General features: G+C 34.6%; 2 protein-coding genes across 7 annotated transcripts; one reads left to right on the top strand and one right to left on the bottom strand.

Annotated features, from left to right (window-relative positions):
* The first annotated feature begins 3594 nt into the window (after window positions 1-3594).
* On the top strand, window positions 3595-6669 carry LOC25501685 (J domain-containing protein required for chloroplast accumulation response 1). Of its 2 annotated transcripts, none has more exons than XM_024773471.2 (6): window positions 3595-4245; window positions 4447-4979; window positions 5270-5328; window positions 5754-5852; window positions 5983-6159; window positions 6253-6669. In XM_024773471.2, exons 1-6 carry the CDS (start codon window positions 3767-3769, stop codon window positions 6292-6294), a joined length of 1389 nt encoding a protein of 462 aa, XP_024629239.1. In that variant the 5' UTR covers window positions 3595-3766; the 3' UTR covers window positions 6295-6669. The 2 variants fall into 2 exon arrangements, with proteins under 2 accessions (XP_024629239.1, XP_013446492.1); XM_013591038.3 differs by having other exon boundaries at window positions 3597-4245; window positions 5751-5852.
* A 621-nt stretch (window positions 6670-7290) lies between these two features.
* On the bottom strand, window positions 7291-16899 carry LOC25501684 (uncharacterized). Of its 5 annotated transcripts, none has more exons than XM_024773466.2 (8): window positions 16724-16899; window positions 15492-15744; window positions 14123-14246; window positions 12805-13148; window positions 10911-12696; window positions 9315-9556; window positions 7805-7914; window positions 7291-7676 (listed from the first exon to the last, which is right to left on the bottom strand). In XM_024773466.2, exons 1-7 carry the CDS (start codon window positions 16777-16779, stop codon window positions 7840-7842), a joined length of 2880 nt encoding a protein of 959 aa, XP_024629234.1. In that variant the 5' UTR covers window positions 16780-16899; the 3' UTR covers window positions 7291-7676; window positions 7805-7839. The 5 variants fall into 5 exon arrangements, with proteins under 5 accessions (XP_024629234.1, XP_024629233.1, XP_024629237.1 ...); XM_024773465.2 differs by having other exon boundaries at window positions 7797-7914; window positions 16724-16898; XM_024773469.2 differs by having other exon boundaries at window positions 7805-7911; window positions 16724-16896.
* Between the last annotated feature and the right edge of the window lie 98 nt (window positions 16900-16997).

The raw sequence follows: 16997 nt of genomic DNA, 5'->3' as shown, positions 1-16997 counted from the left end.
AAGACAATGGTAGAGAAATGCAAGTTTTATTTGTTTTTTTATTAAGAGAAACGCATGCTTTGATTGCTTTTGGTGCATGCAGTGTGATTAAAGGTATTAAACTTTTCATGTACAAAAGAGTCAAGAAAAAAGAATCATGTGCAATGTTCATAACGTTAAAGGTCGTGTTTTCTAAAGGGCTAGACTAGCAAATGGCAATGATATCTTTTTACCCAAGTAATAAATGATAGGTTTAAACGCATTTTTCGCTCTAATTATATGATATATAAGTACAACCAAGGTGTGAAAATGATAATTATTTAATGTCATGTCATATTTGATATTAATTTATTTAAAAATAAATAAAATTTAAATAAATTTGTTTAAAAGGTATATCGATGTCCAACCAAACTCTAGAATATCTAATTATTACTAGGTTCTATCATATACAAGGGACTGGATAGGTTATATACTTCTAATTCAATCATAAATTTTGATACGATGGAATTTTAAATCTGAATTTAAAAATAAGTTCAATTAAATCCAATAATATGATATGATGTGAGTTTAATTATAATTGAATCGTACCCATGAGCTTAACTTATTTGATAAGGGATAATACACAATATGTGCAGGGGGCGGAGTTCGAATCCCAGACATCCCACTTATTCATCTTTAAAGTGAATTTTTCTAACCACTAGACTACTTGACCAAAAAATTGAATCTACGCAGGACATACATGCATCTTAAGTGGATTGGGGGCAGTGCCCCGTTAACTTTGATTTTATGTATCAAATGATATATTTACTTTTAAGCTAATTTTGATTTTATGTAAGGTAACTATAAAACGATTGAAAGTAGTTTCTTATCAATGAAATTTGCGAAGAATAAAATGTTGAATGTTGTGAATTTATTCGTAGATTTACTATTTTTAGTTTTAACAAATTGTCAATACTTAAGAAAAAAAACAAATTGTCAATACTTCCATTTAAATTGGCAATTGACTAAGTGTAATATCATTGTAATCTTAGTATTCAAAGCTTTTGGAAACATGTCTTCAACTCAAATATTTGTATCGAGAGATGATATTTGTACAACTATTTTATGATAACTTTATCTTATATACTTATATTGTGTTTTTACACTTTCTCTCTTTATTGTTTTGGTTTGTGTGTCAATATCTATTTTTATTTGTATATCTTTGATTGTCATATAAGTTATCTTATAAATAGTTGTTCAAATAACATATTTGACATTTCTGATCTATCTTTATTTGAAAATATTTGTATTACAAATTACAATATTGGTACCTTAGTCAGTCTATCTTATATGTTGTAATATAGTGAGGATGCTTTTTTGCAGTAGTAATGAAGTGTTCTAATCAAAATTATAAGTAACTGTTATCTCTGTCCTTCACCGCTATTGAGCTGCCTAAAATTTGAACATCAATCGATTAGAGGGGTCAGAAAGATCAATTGAATTCATTAGTTCTTGGAAAGTTTTTATTGGTGACAACATATTTGTCGATGAGATGTCCTAAAATTTTAATTTCAAAGGCCTAAAATAAGCAATTGCGGTAGATTTTTTTTTTTTGAAGGATAAAAAAAAAATATATAAGCAAAATTTTTTTGAAAAATCGATGTATATGGTTAAAAATTTAATTCAAATACTTCAACTTTTCAAATATCTTATTTGTTTATATTTCATTTTAGATTGAATATTTACGGTACATTTAATATTTTAATGTAAAGGCATGATTTTCCACCACACAGAGAAAGAAAAAAAAAGACACACGATATTCATATATATATATAAAAGTTAAAATACAAAAGAATACATGATGGGGATCCTGTCCATCTCTTCTTAGACACATTGATATCATTTATACATCCAAACAAAAGAAGAATGAAAATTATAGTAAAAATACAAAACCATATAATCATTTTGGCCACTAGCTTAATTAGCTGGTGGTATTTCACTTCAAAACCAAAAGCATTGATTATAATCTCTAAAATGGAATAAGTAAAGGGCTCTGATCACAAATCAATATAAGGCATGCATTGTTTCCTTTTGAGTATCGATCATTTTTTCAATAAAAATAAAAGTATCAATCATCCTTCACTGGCAAACTTTTCTCCACCTTTTATTTGTTCATCCACACATATTGTCCACGGTTAAAAGCAATTATTTAATGACGACAATCTTAGAATACTTTTAATCATGGTATCATGTTATGTGATTTCACCTATGGTCATGTTCTCTCTCATTTACATTACATATTCTAAAAAATCACGGTTTGACAAACTCGTAGCATGAAGACAACCGAAAGGGTCACATAGAATTCCATGACCCACCAGAAAATAAAAAAGAATGAAATCAAAAGCATAGTGCAAAAGAGAGAAAAGAAAAGCATAGCCCCCCTTATGATGTTGTCTGTGGGGACTTTCTATTCGAGCATATGAGACTAGTACTGTGCCACACTTTCCAGGTAAGGAAAGAAAATTTCACACACAATTGCATTTTCTTCCAATTATCACTAACCGACTAACCGTTAGGAAAAAAGCAAAAATAATGGTAGCATATGAACAAATCACACAGTCTATTTAGCAGATGAAATCATTTTTTGTTTTAGCTATATGTTTTTATCTGTAACTACAACACTGTCATTTTGTTTTTATATGTTTTCTCATTTTTATCGCTGCAACTTGTATGTTTCCCCCTCAAAGTATTGAGCCACATTATCATGTAAAATACTGTGCATTAACAATATAAATTAAAATTAGTTTGTTTTTGTAAGCTAATAAAAATTAAGGTGGGGGATGATGCTCCTACATTTACTTTCTTTCAAATGTATTAGTAGAGCTTCAACTTAAGACCTCTCAAATTTAAGAAGATTTTTTAAAACAACAATACAAAATACTCTCATTAACATTTGTAAAAATAGTATTGACGTCGATACCCGAATAATATTTTTCTCCATCTCAATTTTTTTTTATAATTAAAAGTGATACAAGAGTACATTTTTACTTTTATGTCTATCCAAAAAAAAATTAGATTGTTTTTGCATAATTATTGAAAAAGGAGTGAAGAGATCAATTTCTTTCTAATACTCTGAGTTTCACCATTTTATAAAAAATTCATTTTTAAAGTATGAGATTCATATTGATTTAATTTAAAAAAAAAAAAAGTATGTATAAGAAGGAAGGAATGTTAGAAGATTGAAATCTATTCGAAGATGTTTATATGAAGCACAAAAACACAAGTTTCAAATGGTTCCAAACATTTGATGATAGAAAAACGCCAAAATCATACAGTTTGTTATTACAAAGTAAATGTATAAATTAAAAAAATATTTTTTAAACTAAATACATACCTAAATTAATACCCTTTTTGTCTTAACAAATGGATTTTATTCTTTTGCTAACAAATGGGTTTCTTTACAAATACGTTTTTTAAAAAAAATATTGCAAATACACTTATAAATAAAAACAATTTTTATCTATTTACATAAAAATGATTTAAAGTAATATCATAGATTCATTATTTGTGAGCAAGAAAAGACTAAAAGTCAATTAATAATATTTTCACAAATCTTCTTTTTGTACAACTTTTTTATCTTTTCCACCTTTGTGTTTTGATCTTTTCAAGTTTTTCAACTAACTCTAGTCTACTACCTCTATATAACTAGTCTACGCGCCATATCAAACAATATAAAACTAAAAACTTAAATAAAAGGCTAAATCTCCGGCGAATATTCCGGCAACAACATCGTTGAACTTCGCCGGAAATGAACAAGTCAAGGAGTACGAGCGCATTGTTTGGTCACCCTTGCCGGCGATCAGTGCAAGATCGACCATCTTACCGGAGGACCAGGTCCATTTTCTCCGACTCCAGCTCCGGCCTTTCCCATTCTGAGCCTGTTGATAGTGATGACTACTCCGATGTCTTTGGAGGCCCACCAAAATCCCTCCTCGTTCACAAATGCTCTAGCTCCGGCTCTCTTTACGAAGGAATTTTCAGGATGCCGGAGTTCACACCTCCGGTAGAGAAGTGTGACCTGAGCTTGCCTGTGTTCAGGATTCCGGTGAAAAACGAAGGATTTTTCAATGATATATTCGGGTCGGATGATGACCGGAAATCGAGAGAGCGGTCAGGGTCTCTGTCAAAGGCGAACTCATCGTCTGCGCTGAGTTCGGAGGAATTAAGTCCTTGCCGGCCAACAATGGGAGAAGAAGTGCCACTGTCTCCTCTTGCTTCAAAGCTAAGGTACTGTACTGTTAACGGCTTTCTTTTTCATATGTTGCTAATTGACATTTATACCCTTTTAAACAGAGTGGTGTTAATAGTATTTTACTTTATACAAACTGTTTAAGATGTTAGATGGAGCAGAGATTGATGAAGTTGGAGAACCGTTGTTTTTAAATGACAAATGTTAGTATGTTAATATTTTTCTTGTGATTACTATAGGCCAACCAGTGCCCCGTTGAAATGGAACTCATCAACTATGGTGTCCGAGGAATATCCAAGTAAACAAGGGGTGTCATTTTTTTCATGCAATGATCATTCATTTGGAGTTCAACACGAGGATAATGAATACAAGACAAACTTCAAAAGCTCTCCTCAAGGATTCTCAAAATTAGTCTCATCCCCGGCAACTACTAGTCTTGGATCTGATTCATATCAAGGCGCCAAAGTATTTGCCGATGACTGTGAGCTAAATTCCCCATCTGAGTCTAAATGTTCAGTTTATGATCATGTGCTTTCAGAACAAATTACAGAACAGGATGATGATGGGGAAAGTGATGATGATTACAGCGATGATGACGATGTTATGAGCTCTTATGTCATAGAAATTAACTCCAGCCTCAGAAGGGAAGATTGTGAAGCGTCAGACATCGATGAAGCAATTGCATGGGCCAAAGAGAAGTTTCAATCAAGAAGCCCTGATGAAAAGTCAAGAATGAGATATGATGGCAATGAACAGACTGTTAAAATGCAAGGTGATTGATTATCTTAACTGATAGTAAAAAATTAAGAAGCACTCACACAAACACTGAACACAACACTAATACAGACACATAGATACTCGTAATAGTTTAAGAAAATGAAAATCAATTAATGTAATGTAACTGCTTGTGTCAGTGTCAAATACGGGACACACCTTCGATCTGAAGTGTTGATGCTACACAGATAAAAATTCTCAAAGGTTAACAAATTTTGTTGACGAAAGAGACAAAAGCAAGCTACCTCATGTTTTTATCTCATGTTTGTTACTCATCATATGTTGCAGGAAGTCCTGATGCAAGTGAATACCATGATTATGGAATTGGAAAAGTTCAACCTCCTAAGGTAAAACTATATATTGCTAATAACTGATACAAATCTTAATCGGATTCTTTTTTTCTTTTAAATAAATGTTTGAAATATGATGTTGCTTTACCAACTTGGGGAAAGAAAAGAAAAATTGACATTTTACTAGTTGATGAAAATAGTTCGAAATACTAATAATAAATGGCAGAATATATTCTTATTTGCATGATGCCTGGACAAAGGGTCTGATCAACACAATCCATAAACTAAATCAAATTAGAGTAATAAAGAAATATGTGCTATGATTAAGAAGAAACTAAAAATTATAGAAAGTGATTTCAACTATTATATTTTCTGAACTAGTTAAAGATTCTACCCGTTGTTAATATAAGACAATGGTTTGTATTTGGATTTTCCTTAAGAAGAAAGATTTAGAATGGTATCTCTATTATTCTTTTCAGCAGAAACAACAGACACAAACTGAAAAGTTGGATGAAGACATAAGAATGTGGTCATCTGGCAAAGAAACCGACATCCGGCTACTGCTTTCAACACTACATCATGTAAGATTTTTTTTGTTATTGAATTCTCGGTACTCATAATTAATGAAATTTTCTTTAATTTTATTTTATGCCTCTTAACTTAATAAGATAACAATAAATTTGACCCCATGTTGTGTGTTTCCATTATCAGATTCTATGGCCTGAGAGTGGCTGGCACACTATTCCTCTTGTGAATCTAATGGAAAAATCACAGGTGAAGAGGACTTATCAGAAAGCAAGGTTATGCCTACATCCAGACAAACTGCAACAAAAAGGAGCAACACTCCTACACAAGTACGTAGCAGAGCAGGCTTTCTCCATTCTTCAGGTATGTAAATTTACATAAATAAATATCATGCTATTGAATTAAATTTAACTGAATGAGTGTCAATGCTGAAAGTAAGTAAAAATGAATGAACAGGATGCATGGGCTGCATTCATTTCAGAAGATGTTTCCTTTTGACCGGTCATTGATGACTCAGTTTTGTCGTGAAAGTTGTGGACAAACACCTGGCTCTACATTTGGAGATTTGAAAACATCAGCTCCTTTGTACAAATAGTTTCTGATGGATTCACTGTTTGTTCTATGTTTGTATTATAAAGTTAAGTTATTGGATGCTTTAGTGGGCTGGGTATTATTCTTTAGGCAGTTAATATAAAATAATGTGATTGGGTTTAGTATTTTATTTGTATATGACGGAAGCAAGAATTAGCTTGTACTATACTTCTGGAACCATATGATATAACCTTTATTGCATGTAATGTCATCTCATTAACCATATTAGGAAGAGTTTGTGTTATAAAGAAAAATAGAACATCTGCACTTCGTCTTTTTTTACCAAACCTTCCTTTGTTAACTCCCATATAGTGGTTTGATTTCCAGTTCTACTTTCTAGGACCATCCCTTATTTTTTTACAACTTTAACAGAACGGAAGAATTTATTTTCATTATAAATATAAAAAATGGAAGTGGATATGAACTAAATTTATATCACTTCAAGGGAGTATTGTAGAATTGACTTTTCCTAGGGCAGATAATTAGGTGTCGTTGAACAGTGGATATGAACTATTAGGTTTCTCATGCCACTTACTACTCTGAACAGTGGGTACTCAAAAGTCATGTTCAGGATCACAGTCATTAGATTTTAAACTGACCGAAAAACAGTCAGTTTTCTTGTAACAAATTCAACGACGCTTATGAATACCCAAATAAAAATCACAAACTCATTTCCATTAAAATAAATTACAAATTCATTTCAATTTGATATTCATAATCACATCGGTCGATAAGTGGATGAGAGTATTCACATCCTCTTAACCGGAATTGGAATACCTGCAGTAGCAAGTCACACAGTTTGACACATAAGACGATCTTAATCTTTGATTTGAGATCGTACAGTTCCAATTATACTTTTTCAACTATTTGGGATCAGGCGGTGTAGATTTGCTACAGCATCCGGAAGGAAATCCAAATCGCTCTTAACCGGCTCATCAGTAAAATGTACAGCTTTTATTATTGTAACAAATATGGGGAAATATATATAAGAAAATTCCCAATGATCGTTCCTCGCATTGATTGAAAAGGGTCAAAGGCCTGATCGCAATTCTATAATTAAAAAAACTGGCATTTTCAGTATTTACAATTCAACGCTCAAACTACAGGTCTTTGACGCAAATAGTTATTTGATAATAGCTCTAGTCTTATATAGATTAATGGGAGAGATCTCTATGCTCTGCAAAGGAGGAGAAAAGCAACATGTCTGCTACAACCTTACAAACACTGGCTAGAGACTTCAAAATATGCCTACAATACCATATGTAGTGTGGATAAATATACCTAGAATCCTGCAAAAACATTAGGACAACAAAAAAATAGTTGGAGAAGGCGGTGCATAGCAGAGTTTAAGCTGAAAAATGTAAAGCAAAACCACATTGTTTATCAACTTTTTTAACCTATGAGATTACCCGCTTACAAAGAAATGGAAACACCGAATACTGGAACAAAATCTCAGAGTTGACCATGACTTCTGCTCATGGAGTGGTTGTGTAGGAGCTTTTTACGAGGTGCTTGCGGATCATTCTGCTGAAGAGATTCAAGTGATTAAACATGAACCCGTGAAAATTAATCAACATAAGGTGTAAACATACACAATAAATGAATTAATTTACTCTGAACACATGGCAGACATAGAGATAGTAGTTTCCGTGAATGAAAAGATGATAGTGTCGGGGGAAATTGATGTGGGATTGAGAAGCCAGAGAAGATAGCAGGGTGATTGTAGATAGATATACACTGTAATATTGGTTTGATGGTGTTCTAGACCAGTATAAGGAAAACCAAATTGTAAAGGGTCGCAGTCAGATATATGAGATTAACTATGTGAAAAAATTTGGTCCAGTGACAAAAATAAATATTATCTTCTCCTTGGCAACAACTTCTATGGTTGGAACTAAAACCAATTTGATGTTAAACATGCAATTCGGCTTGGAGACATGGAGGAGATATATGTGGAACTCATGACTCCAACAATGGAGGAAATAAGGTATGCGGCAAATAAAGGAATGCCTTATATGGGTTCATGCAATCTATCCGGGTCTCTATGCTTGGTTTTAGAGGTTCAGTTAGGCTATGGTATCCTTGACGTACAGGCCAGGCCTAGGTGATGATACTCTCTTTATAAAACATGTCTGCATAGATGATATTATCATTGAAGGTGATGATACTCTCTTTATAAAACATGTCTGCATAGATGACATTATCATTGAAGGTGATGAGGTTGAGCACAACTTCTAAGAGAGAAGTTAGCAACTAAATTCCAAACAAGATCTTTCTATCTCCTAAAGGACGTGGATCCTTGATCTTCTTAAGGAAGTCGGGTGGTCAATTCACTAGTGCACCATTGGAAGTGATGCTCAGAGCCTAAAACTAAAATTGAAGGCCCTGAATCTAAGTCTTGCGGGAAAACAAATATATCTAATCTCCACTAGGCCAAACATAGCTTATACAATTAAAATGAGTAGCCAATTCATGCATGATCCACAGGAGAGACAATTTTATGGGTAGTGAAATGAATCTCTCAATATTTGTAAACAAGCCTAGTGAAATGACTCTATTATTGTACAGATTTTTCTTAGCAGTTTCATGTAATTAGGACAAATATGATTTGTATACATTTTATCAGATATTAACCTTATCATTCCTTAATAAGGATAGATCTGATACAGCATGCATATATTGTAAACACCCTCAGCGATTTTTTACTAGTAACAATAATAATATTTAGATCTTCTATCCTCTTTTCTTATGTATATCCAAAAATCAAATTCGACATGTAATGTATGAAAAACAATGATGTAACCAATAATATCAATGAAAAAGTAGTTTGCACAAGAAAACCAAGCTTCCAATTTATTGAGCACAATGAAATAAATTCATAGCTAGGTAAAAGATGGAAAAACAAAATTAGGAGTAAGACAGACAACCTTGTACAAAGATGCAGCAGACTCAGACTGTACTGTTGGAATTGCATTCCCTAATGATTGCAAAGCATCTAAAGTCAACTGCCAACCGCATAGTGCAATTGCATCACTACCGGTGCCTGGAAAAGAACTAGGACAGCCAGCAGCAGCAACATTTCCATTTACCCAAGGGCAATACTGGTTGTGATATACGATAGGATCAAATTCTACAGCTTCTTCGTAGTTATTATCTCCTTTTGGAGGACCTAAATAATAAACAATGTCAATGGTTTTCTGACGAAAAATATGTACCAATTGATAAGTGTGACAGGGAGAGGCCCATCCATCAAAATCTGAACAGAGTATAAGAAAATAGCTAAAAGGCCCTGGAACCAATAAAGAACAGAAGCCTAGACAGAAATTACAAAATCAAGGAATCCACATTTATTTCTGAACAGCTGTAACTGTAAGTTCCACATTAATAGTTCAACGCCATATTGCATACAATTGTCTTTGTCCGGGTCAATAATACAAAAATACCATATAATATCTTGATATTATCTTAACCCTAGATTATCTTACAGGATTAGTTACTTATTTCTTATTTTAGAATGTCTAAAATTATTTTTTCACATTTCTTAGTTATTATGATTTGTTTCCCTATTTGATTTAAAATCAGATTCAGGTTCAACAATAAATGAAGATTTCGTCTCAATCCTTAAAAATCATCAATCATATCAAAGCACGGCCATTATTCAAGTCTTTATTCTTTTTATTTTCCCTTTATATAATACTCCCTCCGGTCCTATTTACAAGAGAAAGTTGACCTTTTAGATACATTGAATAATGTATGTATCTAGTCAAGAACCTAAACCAAATACATAAATTATTTAATGTATCTAAAAAGTAAATTGTTACTTGTAAATAGGACCGGAGGGAGTACACTATAACCCCCCAACACTTCCAATCAACGATAGCCCAACTACATATTTTGCCTCCGTCAAATACACTATAACCCCCAACGCTTCCAATCAATGATAGCCCAGCAACAATGTAGCTCATATGTAATGGCTAGCCCAACTCTTAATGGGGCTTCTTTCTCAATATGTGATACCCTTATTTTCTCTTTAATGCATCAATTTCTTATCAGCTCACAACTCCACCTAACTACCACAACATCCACTTCTTTACCATACAACACATATGCTTTTGTTGGCATTTTATCACCCTGCATTCAATGCCACAAAGCATCGGAAGTCTCGGACAATTTTGATGTTAAAATTGTTTTTACATGTTTTAGTTGGAAGTAGTGGTCGAGCAGTATAAAATAGGAGAGCAATATATGCAATTAAAGGGATAAATTGCAAAAGCCTAAAAGAAGTAAATAAAACCCTAACTATAAAAGAGAAACCGAAGTTAGTGGTTATGAGAGTTGTCAAAGTCAGTTTGTAGCCTTTCACTGACACTAATGAACTTCTTTGGTAATTTATATTTCATACTATTTCTGACACTTCAATTCTTCTTCGTGATTCTTCTTAAATTCTAAATTCTACCTTCTCGAGCACTAACAGAGAGGGTAACAACATAAAAAGATCGAGATCGTCAAAATATAGAGCTTACCAATACGATTTGCAGTGGCAAAATCTGACCCAACTAGAGCACAATTGTTGGTGAAAGATGATTTACCATCCTTCATGATCTCTTCCTTTGTAGTTCCACAATCTGAATAAATATTAGCATTGCAAGATTGGGATGGATGACTATTGTTAGCAGGTGGAAGTTTGCAGTTTTGACTAATCTTTTCACCACTTTCAACAGATTCTGCCTTTGTAGAACAACCAATTTTTGAACCACTGTCTGCCCTTCCTGCAGAGTGAGACATCATCTCCTGGCTATCACCAACAGGATATTCTCTGTTTATATCATCTGGGATGATCTCATCCATTAGACCTGGATCCGGAACAGATTCACCGGTCTGTCCCTGATTTTCGGCATCTTCTACTCGGTGTTCCATGTCCCCAACAACACTATTAGTTCTGTGTACAGATACATCTGCCCCATGGATTTCAGCTTCATGACTAGCACACATTCCAACACTTCCTCCACTAATGCCAAGACTAAATCCATCTCGAGCCTGAGCAGTCACAGTTTCTGCATTAAAATTTTCTTCCCCGTAGTTTGTACTGCTAACTCCCACTTCACCACGGACAACTTCAGGAGCTGTTTGTAAACAAGTGCTTTGCTGAGCTGCATTGCTGTTATTCAGCTCAGATGTTTCGTTCATGTCAACGTTGCCATAGGTGCTAGAGGAGGGCAAATGAACCTCTTCAAGGTCTCCCGGGTAGTTTTCAACGCTTTCCATTGAATCGTCATTCACACTATGACATATTGTGTCCATTGCAATGACAGATGATGCACGGGCTGAATCTCTAGCAGATTGGATTCCTATTAAGCCGTCACTACCTTGATGGAATGAAGAAACTCGATTGCCAGTAACATAACCCTCAAAGCCCAATGAATTGCTTGGACCAGCACCAGATGAATCTCTTTGAAGAGGTGAACAATAAGTGTCAAAAATATCAGAGTCACGAACACGTTTTGAAGGACCGGCTGAATATTGTCCGCCATCAGTAACTTCATCACCATCACGGTCGATGACAGTTCCTTCAACACTATCAGCCTGCTGCTGAGACCTAAGAACTAACCTGTCATCAGAGCTTCCACCTTTTTCAAGATTTCTCTTACGAGAGCTTGGTCCTCGTGATTCATATGAAGCTGCACGACCCCCAATCTCACTCCCAGAAGGCTGACCTATCATTAAATCCCTTCCCATGTCTACATCATGCATATTTTCAGATGTTGCTGTCCTGCCAAAAGGAGTGCAACGAAAACCCCCAGCCATGGTAAGATTTAAATCCAAATCTGTGTTTGCTAACGATTTCCCCTCATTTGTTGTAGCAACTTCATCACGATCTTCAGTCTGATCTTTCTCTGCATCATCAGCTGCAATCCAACCATTGATTCCACTAGCTGCACTTCCTCCACGGGTTAATCCTATCTTTTTACTGGTATCGGGGTTATCTATATTGTTGGGTGCAAAACGACTTGGACGAGGAACAGTCAAAAAATCCAAAATTCTAACTGTAGCACCACATAAGCTGCAGTCAAGCATAGGTGACCTATATTCAAGGCTGGACTCTTTAAATGGTTCCTTTCCCTTTCTGGGATCCATTTTAGTAGAAGCAGAAACTGCTTTTGGCCCTGGATCTTGAGCAAGACGGAGTTGAGTCTTGCTTGGACCAAAAGAATATCCATTTCTTTCAGATTGAGCAGAGTGCTCTTCACAATCTTGAACATTCAAGAGCCATCTTGGTTCCCACCCACAAAGACTTATAAGCTTCTGTGCCTGCCAAAAGGAAGATACATGTAGAGAAAATAAGCATATGATTAAGTAGCAAAGCGAAAGATGTATCATATAAACTACTAATATAAATAAAATGTGAAAATGTCTTACACGAGTAAATGAGCAGTATGCCTCATCCTGTGAGCTTTCCAGCTCTGATATATTCTCAGGCTTAAAGTCTGTTCCTGACATAAAATTTTGAGACTGTGATAGAAAGCGTTCAATTTGTGGGCCTCGAGAAACACGCATCAACTCAATTGCAGAGATTGCTACCACAGGAAGATAGTGAAATTGTAAGAGTCCATCACATCTATCCTTGTACCCACCAATTAAGGCAGACTGAGAAGTTGGAGGGAACTGCACGAGGCTTTCTGGGCAGCTGTTTCCTTTCCAAGGGCAATTAGCTTTATGCCCGGAATCCAGCTGCCTGGCAAAGGATTCACTGGCATCTTGAGCTTTGGCCAGTACATTAAAAAAATAAGTTAAAACAGATGATGAACATAAAAAACAACAGAGATTTTCTTTATCTTACTTATCGGATAAAAAATTTCTTGACAAACTGGTTCAAAATAAGATTATATCTGTCTGTTTCAAATAAAATGCATAAAAACTAAATAATTGGAGGTTTGGAGGTGAACATAAATTGCTTAAATGCAGATTATAAAGCCATCTTATGCACAACTCAGATATTTACAATCTATCAGAGACCAGGAAAATGAAACTGGAGTCTGGCAGTGGGTAAATAATGCACCAAGACGTGAAAATGGATAAACAGAAATACAGAACAAGTAACACAGGGTGATACACTTGTTAATGTAAGAATGAAGCCCTGTAACTTTGCATATCAGAAATCATATTTCCTAGATACAGACATGACATGAGCTGAACACCAGAGAAAAATAATAAAAAAAACAAATGATCATATCCTGTAAAATAATTTCAGACATATTGACGAACTATAATATATGTTTTAAACCTTGAGTTGACTTTCATAGAAAAGAAATAATAAAAAGCATTAACCTAAATTGTTTTTGACCAAAGGAACCTTGTATAGGCAACAGTACTTCAATGTTCCGTTTAATTCATTAAGGAATGAGTTTCTATATATTCGAAGCGCTTAAAAATTAATATCAGTATTCCTTTAAAGGTAAAGCCCTTTGTTTTAGTTTGATGAATTTCATCCTGTAATTTATACCAAGATCCTCTTCTCATCAAGTTGACTTCTGCATGTGTTCGATATACACAACAGCTAAATAGGCCTTTCTATGGTTTTAAATGTTCGTAATTATTCTACATCCTATTTATTTTAACATGCCTCATTTTAAAGAAAAGATGAAGTTTGGAATCACTCATTTTAGAGAAATGATGAAGTTTGGAATCACGATGGAATGGCTGAAAGTACTTAAATAGCAAATGTGCAAGCACTAACCTTCAGCAACTGTCCAAGATAACAATGATGTAAAACTCAGGCATGCACCACATGACTCGCAGGCAATTTTGTCCTCGCCAATATTCATCCAACCTTTCTGAGCACAAGCCAATGAATCGATGACCTGGACGAAATTAAGGACATGAGATTTCTGGAGACTGCCTCATATCTACTTAGAACATTGGAATTAGCAAATGTAACATATTATCTACACATACTCCACAACATAAGTTTATGCATCACAAATCGAGATAATTTATCAGACGTTAATTTTATGTGAATATGATATGTTGAAAGGAATTTCTGTTCAGAGTTCAGACAAATAAGTGAGAAAACAACATGACAAAATAATTGTGCATACTGCCAAATTTTCAATTACTGCAAATGAGATTTATATTATACTTTCAATTACTGCAAAATAATTGGACCATGAAACCTGTTTCATGGAAAAAAGAACTTGAAAACAAGGAATAATGTGCAGGGAAGAAATTTAAATAAGAGAATACATTCTCGCATCACTTTTATTGTTGAAAGCTTGACTATGATTTTGTTCAGAAAATCACAAAAGTAAATAATTTTTCCCAGAAAGTAATTACAGATAAATAAATAATAGCAAAAATTTATTTCTTTTCCCTTTTTCAGGCTAAAACACATTGCGTATACACGTAAAAAGTCAAAAGCTTAGAGTGCCAGGAATCTGTTATTTTTTCAACAGCCTAAAGGAATCACAAAAGACAAATTTCCTTCAATTTGATAATGGAAGAAATTTACAAAATAAAGAGAGAAGTACAAGTAGGGAGAGTATAAGATATTCTACAGAACACGGAAATAGAGAGATATGACATGAAAGAATCAAATATGTGGCGGCTTCCCAGTCTCTCTAAACATTAGATTCAGAAACACCCCACTCTTGAAAATACAAAAGCACAACACCAAAGGCAAGTGACAATCTTAACATGTAAGTTGCTCTCCACCCAAATATACCAAAGAAACGAATGAACTGCACAATGCCACAAAGATTTAGCCCCCATTCTCTTTTTCTTTTTTTGTTATAGTGAGGCCCCCTAATGGGGGTGGTAGAGCATCGGAAGATAATAAAAGCACCCAGTGATATGACTGGATTCTCGAGATAAATATAAACCCTTCATAGGAAAAAATAATCATAATGGAAGAAATATGAAGTAAAAAGACTAATATTCCATTCATGACAAAACAAATATCATACATAACAATGAATCCTTTAGATTGCATAACACTAAGTTTGTTTTATGAATGACAAGCATAAACAAATACCATCACAAGAGAAACTGTGTGTGAGAGCTGTTTGTGAGCACGATAATATTTATATAAGACCATGGTCAGTCCAAACCTGAGGCTTCCCAGACCAATTTAAAGGAGCAAAAGTGGCCAGACGCTTTAATAAATCACCCCTTTCCCATGGCCTACATGAAGATCGTGATGAACCAAAAGCAGAACCACCAACACTTGTGCTTATCGAAGTCCATGGTGGTTGTGAACCAACACATGATAAAGAAGCCGCTTTAGAGCCTTGTCCATGACTTGACCCATCTATGCTGCCAACATTCATTGGAACAGTTGGGGAGGATGCTCCAGCAGAACTGCTAAAATGAATGAATCATCAGTCATTTGAGAACGTTAGTCAAATGACTATCATCTAGACAAAACAACATCGAATGTTAAATAAAAATACCTTAAAGGATCATCTCTAGTCATACATCACCACATATGTATTAAGTTCAGATTCATAAACAATATTAAGAAACTTTCTGTTTTATACCAAGAAGACAGAATAGATAAGAATCTAGCCTTTGGTGTGCGGCAAGTCAAACAAGTGAGGCTCCCAAAGGAAATATATGGTAGGACAGTTAAGAACTTAAGCTTCATTAGTTCATGTCTATAGAACAATAAATAGCACCACTTTCTCATGTGGAATCTCGAAACAGTTCCTAATAATAACTATACCATGGGAGGGCTTCGTGTATGAGAAGAGGGTGACGTTATCCAAAAGGGGTTGAGGAAAATGGTAGCGACCAAAGTGATTATGGCACAAACCAATCAAGTTGTTCCACCGACCTAGGATACTTAAGTGAAACCTACTTCTCAATCATGTCCAACAAGATTATTATTAATAGCAGTGGCACAGCCATTTTATAACTGTCTCATAGGATTTGAACTCTGTTCCTCGAGGTTATAAAGTCAAACTCTTACCACTAAATAGAAACCTCAGGGACCACCTCAAACAAGATTGATTCAATATAAAGACATAGATATACACAGAAAATTAACTAATACTGTATAGTAAGTATAAATGCACAACGGTATCAATAAAGTGGTGCATAACGCATATATCAACTTAACGCAACCAGCATAAAACAATTATTCCATAATTAGATCTAATTCTCAAGCAGAAGCTAACAATGACAACAATCTCATAGCATTTCACCATCGAATTAAAGAAAATTGAAAACAATTGTAGCGTGAATCTAGAAATTGAAGCAAAACGAAACCCTAATTTGACAAGAATTAAGCGGAAGTGAGAGAGAGAGAGAGAGAGAGAGAGAGAGAGAGAGAAGATTGTACCTGGCAGCGGTTGTGGGATCAACGGTGCCGCCGGAGCTGATAACCTCTTCCCTCATGATCACTCTCTCTCTCTCTCTCTGTTTCTCTCTCTACAAATTTCGAAGCAAATGAAATTTCGTAGTGGAAGAGTGGAATAGCAGCTACAGCGATATAAAGCGAGTGTCAGCGCGTGGCCCCCACTGCGATTACGAAACCTATGGTGCATGTAGTTTTTAGAAAGCAATATTTTTTTCTTTTTTAAACCAGAAAAGCAATTTTTTGTAAGTTCAGTGCG

This window comes from Medicago truncatula, chromosome 8 (assembly GCF_003473485.1).
Source record: "Medicago truncatula cultivar Jemalong A17 chromosome 8, MtrunA17r5.0-ANR, whole genome shotgun sequence".
NCBI classification, from domain to species: Eukaryota; Viridiplantae; Streptophyta; class Magnoliopsida; order Fabales; family Fabaceae; genus Medicago; species Medicago truncatula.
Note: the sequence above shows the minus strand (reverse complement) of the source record. Positions and strands in the feature narration are given on the sequence as shown.

Coding starts and splice junctions, on each gene's coding strand:
- LOC25501684 (XM_024773466.2), bottom strand. CDS start 16,779: ATGAGGGAAGAGGTTATCAGCTCCGGCGGCACCGTTGATCCCACAACC. Junction 13,149..14,122: donor ATCTTGGACAGTTGCTGAAG/GTTAGTGCTTGC, acceptor TACTGGCCAAAG/CTCAAGATGCCAGTGAATCC. Junction 7,915..9,314: donor CTGCTGCATCTTTGTACAAG/GTTGTCTGTCTT, acceptor GAATCTCTTCAG/CAGAATGATCCGCAAGCACC.
- LOC25501685 (XM_013591038.3), top strand. CDS start 3,767: ATGAACAAGTCAAGGAGTACGAGCGCATTGTTTGGTCACCCTTGCCGG. Junction 5,853..5,982: donor TGCTTTCAACACTACATCAT/GTAAGATTTTTT, acceptor TTCCATTATCAG/ATTCTATGGCCTGAGAGTGG. Junction 6,160..6,252: donor AGGCTTTCTCCATTCTTCAG/GTATGTAAATTT, acceptor ATGAATGAACAG/GATGCATGGGCTGCATTCAT.